This window comes from Bos indicus x Bos taurus, chromosome 9 (assembly GCF_003369695.1).
Source record: "Bos indicus x Bos taurus breed Angus x Brahman F1 hybrid chromosome 9, Bos_hybrid_MaternalHap_v2.0, whole genome shotgun sequence".
Taxonomy (NCBI): Eukaryota; Metazoa; Chordata; class Mammalia; order Artiodactyla; family Bovidae; genus Bos; species Bos indicus x Bos taurus.
Genome location: NC_040084.1, coordinates 90,044,308 through 90,055,097, shown reverse-complemented (window position 1 = coordinate 90,055,097; position 10,790 = coordinate 90,044,308). Strand labels below are relative to the sequence as shown.

Below are 10,790 nucleotides of genomic sequence, written 5' to 3'. Positions count from 1 at the left end.
GACTATTCCCTCACTCGCTCTTGATCTTGCTTCTGCCTAGAACACTCATCTCCCAGATATCCTCCTGGTACATCACAGTCATTGATGTCTCTTGAAGGAATAGGGAGTCAATTGAGAAGGAATGGGGGTGTCTCTTGAAGGAATAGGGAGTCAATTGAGAATATTCATATTAATGAGATAAAATCAAAACTCTTTAGGGAATTCCCTGGCAGCCCAGTGTTTAGGACTCCACGTTTTCACTGCCAAGGGCCTGGGTTTGATCCCTGGTCAGTGAACTAAGATCCCACATGCTGTGTGGCATGGCCAAGAAAATACATAAATAAAATAAAACTCTAGATTCACATTCAAATTGCACTTTAATGATGCCCAACTTTGATCTTTATAAGCTTCTTGTGTGCAAATAGCATCTAGAAGTTTTCTGTTTTCACTGCAGTGAGCGTTTTGCATAGATAAGTCACTTAACAAAGATCTATAATTTGTGAAATCAGATATGAAGGAAAGGTACAGTTAGTCCAATTCATTTCAATTTGTATAAACTATTTTCCAATTACTAGTAATTCTAGACTAGTCTCTCCTCATGTAGCCATTTGTTCTAATTGTAGCAAATGAAACTGAGCAAGGTTTTGCCTGTAATGATGATTCTTCATTAATAGTTAGGAGCTACCTGATTCTACTTAACCTGATTTTCCTTGTCATTTCTTTAAGTCTTTTTGGTGAGAATTTAAGATGCGTAGCCTGGGATTTTAAAAAATCCCTGCATGGACCTATTCATTTTTTTAAATCATTTTTTTGGGTTTTTATAGTTATTGTTGTTGTTGCTGTTTAGTAGCTCAGTCATGTCTGACTCTTTGCAACCCCATGGACTATAACCCACCAGCTTCCCTGTCCACGGAATTCTCCAGGCAAGAATACTGGAGTGGATTGCCATGCCCTCCTCCAGGGAGGAGGAGTTATAGTTTTAGAGTTTATAGAGTTATAGAGGAGGGATTTATAGTTATAGAACCTTGGTTTTTTCACTGAGCACATGATCTTCCAGAAAAAAAAAAATTCCCAGCCTCTTTTGCAAATGACTCTGACTATAACACTATGTTCTACTCAGGGAATGTTAATGTAAGATATCGGTTAAGAGAGAATCAGCATGCACTCTTTTTTCCCTTTTCTTCAATGCCTCTTCGTCCGTCCTGCTGCCTAAAATGCAAGTGTGATGGCTGGAACCCTAGCTGCAATTTTGGATAATGAGGAAAAGGGCTATGTCCTAGAAAATGAGGGGTGAGCTAGAAGGGGTTTAGCTTCCTGAGGGACTCATGGAGCAGAACCATCATGCTAACCCTTGACATTTTACTTCTGGCTTTGTATTAGAAAGAAATTTCTCTCTTACTTAAGTCATAGTTATTTTAGAACACACTCAAAGTCAAATATAATTCTACCCTAAACATCACAAGAACTATTTAGTTCCTGGAACTTTGGAGCTACAACAAATTGCTGCAAAGAATCAAAACAGTATAAAGAATCAAAACAACAGAAAGTGCCTGCAATGATAATCAAAGGTCTTTATTTTCTATATTTAATTTCTTACAATCATTTTGGAAAAATAGTTGTTTCTCCAAATGTACTTTCACTGAAGAAAGCTGATATGACCTAAGCATTATCTGAGAGACAATGGAAAAAATATTTATCACTGAAAAACAAGTGTTCTGTTCAGTTTACACGTTACACATACTTAACACAAGCATAAAGGAAAAGTTCAGTGTCAGAAATAGAGGCCATTCTCCTTAACTGAAGCATTCAATCAGAAGAGTATTTGGCAATTAGACATTCAAATTTGAAAGATTTAAAAATCTCATTCAAAATGAATGCTGCCTAAGAACATGGAAACACACAACATTTTCTGAAAATCTTTTTTTAAAATAATTTTTTTATCTTTGCTTTTGGCATTCTCTTAAATACTCTGAAGTTTATTTAACACAGCATTCTATCTGCTCAACATTCAAATTTAGATGTGCTAATTATCAGCTCCACTCTTCTGCATAGTTAAGTATGTCCTATAAATAAACACATCAATTTTGCTCAATTACTATCCTTCCAAAAAGCCTCATATAATTGGAATTAACCTAGTATTTACTTATCATTAAATATATTTTTATTAGAAAGGATACACAGCACATGAAATCACAGAATTCTCATGAGTTAAAGACAAATTTCAGAACTCACAAATAATATTTACAATGTAAACATCACAGTTATTACATCAGAGTAAAATAAATCACAACATTCACAACACAATGTATTTTATTTGGTTTTGATATTGAAGTAGTTTTCTTGAATTACTTATGTAGAACTCAAAATAAAATTACTTCACTTATTGTTTTCCTTCAAGAATTCTGAAAAAGAAAGAATTGGTGTTTTAAGCATAAAATCATTTTTATTTACAGCCTCTGACTTTCATTTACTGATCCACTCATTTAATAAATATTTATCTTTGCACTTGATCAGCAGCTTTTGAGAGGGGATCACATTTTGGAATATCAAGAGGAACTCTTCCAGAAGAACTTATTGTTGGGAAGGGAGCCGGAATGTGAAGGGGTTCTTTAACTAGTCATAAATAATTACTTATTTGTAATTTTCACAATTGGCTGACCAACAAAACTTCCTGTTAAAAGAATTTGTCCAATGTCACCCATTCAAAATAGCAAAAAATGGAGGATGGAATCTCTTAAAGGGACAGAGTAATGAATCCTCTGTTATATTTCAGTGCCTATTGCATTTCTTAATTTAATGGAAAAGTCTTATTTGATAAACTTCTTTGAGAATCTGTATGTTACTCTCTTTTTTGAGCATTCGAGGAGTTTGTTTCTCTGAAATGTCTGTGCATGATGAGGAAAGGGTACCTGCAGCACCCTTGACCACATATCTCTCTTACAGGGATTTTTCATGCTATAGTAGCAGAGTTGAACAGATGTTACAGAAACTGTAGAATACACAAAACCAGAAGTTTGTCCTCAGAGTCCTTTAGAGAAAAATTGTGACAACTTGATATAGTGATGCTACGAAATTTCTTCAAAGATTTGCCAAGCATTATAAAAATATTTTATGAACTACTGTAAACATTAATGTCACTCAGGAAAGAAATATGCCTTGTGTCCATGTTCACACAAAAACAATTTTGATGACAACCTTGTCAACTTAGCAAAGGAAAAAAAAAATCTATTTGTGTTTTCTCTACTCCAAAAAGGTTTTACAGTGGATATTACTAGAGTCGTAGTATCTGCACTCACTTTATAGATAAAATAAGCTAAATTTGACTTTTACTCCATGAAGTTTATTATGTTTCAAGAACTACAATATCTGCTGTTCACCTGAAGCTATCACAACTTTGTTAATTGGCTATACCCCAATGTAAAATAAAAAGTTTAAAAAAAAAGAAATATAATGAGACCCAGGGTGTCTTGTTATTTTCACAGTAACAAGCCACACTTTAATTTGGTAGTATTTCCTTATACTTAAATGAGATGCTAACAGTCAATTGTGAGACTGGACTTTAATAACAGCAACATGGCTTTACTATCAAAGAGAAAGCCAGTTTTTCTCAGTAGTATGATTCAGTCTCTTTTTTCAATATTTCTTCAAAATGACAGGAATGAGTCTGAGCAAGTAGGAGGTACTGAACTGTTTACTCATTGTGAACTGTCTCTTTCACGCTATCAGAACACTGTATGAATGGTTTCAAGCTCTACTAAGCTGTGATCCACTTAGGTAGAAGCGTCCTTCTTAGATAAGGTCTCACTGGGAGAACATTATGATGTTTTTTACCAAGTGAGTCCTACCTACTTAAATACTGAGATGATTCCTACTAGCATATAAGAACACACAGATATACTCACCACTGGGAAGTTGTCAGCAGCTTTGCTCCAAAGAGCTTTCTCATCATTTTTCTAACTCTTCAAGAAAGTCAGGAGACTCTCCTTCACTGCTGCAGACCAGAAAGAGAGAATTGTGCTTGTGAAGGCTCTTGGATGAGAAAGCTTCTAAAGAAAAGGTGAGGAATGGCCTAGACTGTACAAGGTACTCAGTTAAGTGCTCTGGGGGCTAAACACTTCTGTTTCAGGTGAGTCATTACCTTTGACTGGCTCTTCAGTCTTAAATTGTCTAAAAGCTTTCCTAAAGAATTATAATCTGGTGGGCAAAGAGATCCATCTTGCTTGATCTCACCCAAACAGAATTGTCTTGCATACTCCCCATCTAAATAAAAATAACTGGAATAAAAGAGAGAAAGGATCGTATTTCCTATAAATTGTGTTCCAATATTTACATACCATGGAAAGACAGGTTTTACTGAATCCGAGAAGACAAAATAATTCATGGTTTAATTTGGTAAAATACAGATAATTGAATTTTCAGGTAAAAAGGGAATTCCATGTGGTAACAAATTGCCAGTTAACTGTCCTTCACATGTTTTAAAAAGCAGCACTTTTGATAAAACCTTTTCTTAGACCCAGACTAGATGTCTCTACAGTCATCATTTTTAACCCTGGAGGCACATTAGCATCAACTGGGGAACTCAAAAAATACCAGTGTCCACAGCCACATGCCTAGGGACACTAATTTCCTGGCAATTGGTTTTGGGTTAGGGTCAGACATCAGTATTTTTTATATTCTCCAGGGTAATCTAATGTTAGCTAAGGTTGAGAATTACTGCTTCAAAGGTAGAGAGGGAGATATGTCTCCATATGCAACTACTATTTGGAAAGTCCGTTATAATTTCCCATGTTAGCAAGTTCTCATTTCTTTACCTTCGCTTTCCATTTAGAATTGAGTTCAGGTATTTCTTCACAGCCATTTGTTTTCGAAGGCGTGTGTAGTTGTCAGTGAAGACAGCATCTGAGTGGCGTTTGATTGGTCCCTGGTCTTCTGAGATGCTATTGCTACGAAACATGAGGATAAGGAAGTCAAACAATAATTTCTTGGAGTCAGATAAAAAGGAATTCCAACACCCAGCTCATTTTCTATCACCAAAAAACTGAAAGAAAAAAGCCTCTAAGCCTAAGGATGGGGGAGAATGGAATAATCCAATGTACTTTGACCTTCACTAGGGTGCCTTTAGACGTTCTGTCCTAACTGAGCAAATAATTTATAAAAAAAATGAGGGACTAATTGAAATTGTGTTCTTCCATTGGAAGAAAGAGTTCTTTAAAAGTAAACACTTCTTAAAGACATGAATGAATTCTTCTTCATGAAGAGATGCCAATTTAAGTAATGCCATATAAAATTCAGTTATTAACCATTTAAAGACAAAATCTTCCAATGCTTAGCTTGAGCAGGAAGTAAAATACAAACGCTATAGCTAGTCTTACAATTTGCTTCAGTTTAGAATACGTCTTATTTTGTTTTTACTGTGTCTAGTTCAGTTTGTTTGCCAATTTATAAATGATTATTATTTAAGAAAAATAAGTGTGTCTGGAGCCTATGAATATGATATTACTAAGAAACCTTATTTTCTTAATCTATGGGTCTAGTATATTTTATTGAAGCATATAAATTATTTTATAATGAAATTAAACATTATTGAGTTATCAGTTTTGAATAAAATAAATAAGTTGCTTACAGTGAAGATATAATTGTCTAATTTAATAACCATAACATGCTTTTTAATAGTAATAAATTCTCTTTACCTAACTCGTTTTCCAATAAGGGACTCAAGGTACTTTTTGGCAGAAAGTTGACCCAAGAGTCTACTATAGTCACTGGTAAAAACTCCATCAGCATGTCTGACATTTCTGAAACAAGGAAAAAATGATAGTCATTATTTTGTAAATAGTTTGCTAAAAGATTATTTTGGCTCATTAAATAAAAAGGAAACATCAACTTATTTGATAGCTTCTCATTCACACTTAAGTCCAAAAGGAAGTTTCTAAACAACTGAATAAATAATATATTCTAGTGACTTATTTCCAGCCCCAAATTTTGAAAAATTGAAGAAGTTAGCTTTTTAAGGAACATATCTCAATATTAATGCTTCCTGATAGAATCTGTAAAACTAATTCTTTTCTAAAAAATATTGGTGGGAAGATATATTTATTTTCTATTTATTCATGGTGATTTATTTCTTCTACTCTGAATAAAGATATATGCAAGGGGAAATTATTTTGGTTTTAGCAAACCTTATTATCCCTTTTGCTATTTCTTCTGCCAAAAGGTTGTAAACAAAATCTCTTAAGATAGACTCTAAAAATCTATAAACCAAATTTTCCATCCAAATGAATTATACTTCATGCTTTGCCTTCTGGATAGAGTTACTCTGTCTATACTGGAATGTTGCTCTGGACAATATTCTATGAAATGAATAGCTTTTATTATTAGACACCCTTTCTTTGCATAGAAGTGAAACTCTAGCCTTAGAACTTTTTCCATCATGGAATCTCAAATGTTGTAGTTTTACTACTGTTGACATAATTTCTGATGTTAAAAATGTATGCAACAGAATATAGGTGGATGACTTGCTTAGCTTGGCCTGTTACAATCTCTACAAGTACAAATCATGCAAGCATTAAGAGTTTCAATAAATCAGGCTGCATGAAGCCACGACATATGGAAACTCATAGAGCAATGCTATGAGAATAGCTTCATGGTGACACAAAAATAAAATGTTTAGATTTCAAAAAAGTATTTGCTAAAATAAAACTCAGTAAAAATGAACTCACCTGGATACATCATAATAAGGTGTGTCATTTTCAGCCAGCGCATCTTGTAAAATGTCAGTGTCTGCTTTTAACGAAACTTGATCAGGTTCATTCGCTCCTTCAAATGGTATTCTGTCCCCCATCCTGGTAGGAAAGGGAACAGTAAAGTAAAATACAATCTTTTCTCAGAAGCTGGTGCTTACAGTTTTATAGTCATTTGAGATAAGATACTCAATATCTTAGGAAATATCACCCACTCATAATATGTGGATGGCAAAATTGAATTAATGACTTCTATAGTTTATGGAAGTATAAATAGTAAAATTCTTGTTTATTCTATAAAACAGATGCCATACAACTTTTACAAGCTGTATATAACAGAAGTTAGAGCTACTTAGTTCAGAATTTCAGAACATTAAGCAAAGTACACTTCCTTGGCAATAAGTAGCTTCACTTTGCAAAGTACACAGGTAGAAAGATCTTACACAAAATAGAAACTTTGGAAATTTCTTTATATTCAATATGAAAATTGCAAGCAATTCACATATTTCTTGACGGCCAATATCATGTGTCTCAACATTTCTCAAGATCTGAGTATTAACTATTTTTCTTTCTCTGAGTCCATAAATTTTATTTCAAAGATTCACTTTGGTGTGGTGCATTTCTATATATTGACCAAGTCCAAAGACTCTCTCTGTCTCTGAATAGTCATTCAAACTCAGTGAATTTTGTTTTCAATGTTATGTAATAGCACAATTTTAATGAAGGCTATCCAATGCTTTACTGGAAGGCCGAGAATAGTCCTGCCTATGCATGGACTATGTGGGTGCATGCACATTTTGAACACCAGCACACTGTTAAAATCATGCGTGTGCATGTTTTCACTGTTACCCTATTAAGACTGTGTTGGCTGCTGGGCACTTGTGTATCTTTGGGTGAGGCAGTTCTTGGTAGTCAGGAGCAAGCAGCCCTCTTTAAGAATGAAGTTTAGCAATTAATGTAAGCTTCAGCATTCTTGAGATTATTCATCTCTTAACTATTCCGACAGACTAGTTCTATTTAATTATCAAAGCAACATACAATCTGACTTTAAGCAAATTTCACAGAAAACCACTAACAGCTAAGAGATTATTCATTCTATTGAGCATATGCCTACCTTGAACAAAGAATTGGAAATGAGAAAATAAGCAAAGACATGTAAACTGGAAAGAAAAATAAAGCTAATGTAGTTTCCTTTTACTGTTTCCTTCTTTAGCATAAATTTATTTCAAATAAAGCTTTAGAGGTGAGTTGTATTATATGAATTTGAAATATGAAATGCAATGTAGAGAGCAGTAAAACGAAGAATTTGTAGTAAAAACTAAGTACCTTAAAATTCACTCATTGGGGAAGGGTAACTCAGTAGATTAATTATCTCACAATTTTTAACATTGACAAATTGATTCTGCCTAGATAGTCTGTCCAACATGATTTTATACATATTCCACTAATCAACTGTTCATGATTATTTGCTGATTGATCTTGAAAAATGAACTCAAATGAAGTGGGCAGCTAGACACATATTTTTCTATCAGAAACTGAACTGAACTGAGGTGACAGTGAGAACAGCTAATTACTCAACTGAAACTGGTTTGAATGAAAGGAAATCCAAGTCCTCTTTCTGCCTTGCTTGGAAATGTGATCCCTCTTACCTATAAAACTAGTCATCGACACTGTCTTTCTGGCCCTGAGAGTGAATTCCAAAACTCAGAACAATCATGTTGCCCTGAAGTTGAAAAAACTTGCTTAACAAGTCAACCAACAGATTTTAATAAAAATACATAGTTTACAAAATTGAGCTGTCTGAAATAACATATCAGAAATTCCCATTTACATGGAGGAAGAATGTTCAACTGTCTGAATTGAAAGAAAGCCTACCTCAGAGCCGAAGGTGCTCCAAAAAGAGGCCACGCCAAGGTCTGGGAGAAGAGCACGCTGAACAGCGTCAGGAACACAAGAAGCTGGGGCTTACTTCTTGTTTCCATTGCAGGACCTGGAAGGGGAGACAATCACAGCTCTAAGTTTTTCCAACCACAGCTGTGCCTGAAAGCTAACTCTGTGTGTCTAGCAGTAATTCCTGAGGACTCATGAAGAGTTTAGAAAAAGCAATTTACATCTTACAGGAAGTGTTTAACTGCAGTATGATTACTTTTTAAATTAAGAAGGTTTTTGGGTGTGTGAACAGTGCTTAGATAAAGATTAGGATCCTTTCAACTTCTGCCTCTCTCTCACTAGGCACAAGATTGAATGCAATACTTTTATAGTACTGGAAACAACCATAATGGCAATTTTCTTATAACAGAGTTGTAACATCCATGTTTAATATATTTTCTAACTATGAAGCAGCTTCAAGAAACTGACATTTCTTCTTCTACTCTAAGTTTTTAGTACCTGAGTAATGGAAAAGTGGAGTGTCACCTATTTAATAATTTGTGTATATAGGTACATGTATACCAATACATAGATACAGATCAGTAAAATTATTTTGTGTATACATTTTTCCTCTTTTAATTATAAATTTTACTGGGAGCTTAATCTCCTTAAGGAGTTTGGGTCTGAACAAACTAATTCAATTAATAGTGTAAATTAATACCAAAAAATCACTGAGGTTCATATTACCACCAAAATAATTTCTGCCATAGGAGGAAAAATATAACAAATGCAAAGCTTGTATATTTTTACATCTAATTGACTTACACATTTCATTTGTAAATAGGATGCAGATAGAAACTTCAGAGTTTGATGCCTGTTTCTTGTGCTGTTTGTAAGACTCACAGCATTTAAACTCAGAAGAAAATAAATGTTTTGTAAGTTCACATAATTAACAAATGAAATGGAAAGAACAGCACTAAGTAACAAGTTGAAACTTTCAATACATATGTACCCACTGAACTTTCAGTTAAAAATTTATAAACAAGCCAAAAAAAAAAAACCCTACTTGAAGGCATTATTTTAAAGTTGGCATTGAGTAAAAAAACAGAGTAAAGCATTTCCAACTAAAGAATTCAGAAAACCCATTCATATGTGAGAAGTTGAGGCATTTCTATACTTAACCAGATGACTTGAGAAACTTGCATTTTTATTGTTGTAAAGAAGGAACACTGTAAAGTTATTTTTCAAGAGAAATAAAAACTCAATATATCCCGAGAAAAGTTCCAGAGTAAGGGGGAGAAAAAAAGAAGAAAAGTAAAGTTTTCACTTACTTTGCCGAATAGTGTTCTTTGAGAGCTTTCTGTTGAGATTATGAGAGCTGTCTCAGGTGTTGAAGTCCTGGGAGTCGACAGTCTTCACGAGTTCTCTTGCCCTTACAGCTGAACCAGAACTTGGTGCTGGCTGAGGTTGGCTACTATTGCCAGCAACTGCTTCTCACTCTACCCTGACCAGCATTTCAAGCCCATCATTTTATAGGGCTTATGCGTTGGGCTGAGCAATCACACAGCTCTCGGAAAGACGTCACAGTAGTACTCTCATGGGATGAATAGGACTTGAAATTCTTATTAAATTGTCATTATGCTTGATTTATATAAATTTAGAGTGAGTAACTTCAAGATGTAAGATATAAAGAGGAAATTTACTTTTCTTTAAACAGAAAAGGGTACTGAGCTTCATGTGAAATATTTTAATCTCTAATTAGTAGTAATGAAATAAAAGACTGATTAGTATTATGCCCAGGGCCACTGGGAATGCCTTTAGAAAATAAGAATTTTATGTGTAGGAACAGATGCAGAAAGCAACAAATACTTAGGCTCATGGGCTTACCAATGTATAATTCTCCTTTATTACAAGTCATCAATTGCCCTAAAGCCTTTTTATTTTTATACTATTCATATAGACTCTGACTTAATCTTTTCTGAGATCTATCTTAATTGTAAAAGCACCAGAAATAGATTTCCATATTCTTTCTATTATTACATTTTCCTTATGTTGAGACTAATCCCTGGGTAAATTTTCAAAAAGCCTCTAAGACAGTGTGATATGGACACTATTGCATAGAATAGTAGCAGTACTGCTGTTTCATATTGGTAGAAAATGTCATCATTCCTAATGTATTTTCACATACATGATCTCAAATGA

At 34.1% G+C, this 10,790-nt stretch overlaps 1 protein-coding gene across 1 annotated transcript; it reads right to left on the bottom strand.

Annotated features, from left to right (window-relative positions):
• Positions 1-1,530: 1,530 nt before the first annotated feature.
• Positions 1,531-10,115, bottom strand: VIP (vasoactive intestinal peptide). Its single transcript, XM_027551885.1, has 7 exons — positions 9,920-10,115; positions 8,595-8,709; positions 6,699-6,821; positions 5,670-5,774; positions 4,791-4,922; positions 3,882-3,970; positions 1,531-2,381 (listed from the first exon to the last, which is right to left on the bottom strand). Exons 2-6 carry the CDS (start codon positions 8,699-8,701, stop codon positions 3,925-3,927), a joined length of 513 nt encoding a protein of 170 aa, XP_027407686.1. The 5' UTR covers positions 8,702-8,709; positions 9,920-10,115; the 3' UTR covers positions 1,531-2,381; positions 3,882-3,924.
• Between the last annotated feature and the right edge of the window lie 675 nt (positions 10,116-10,790).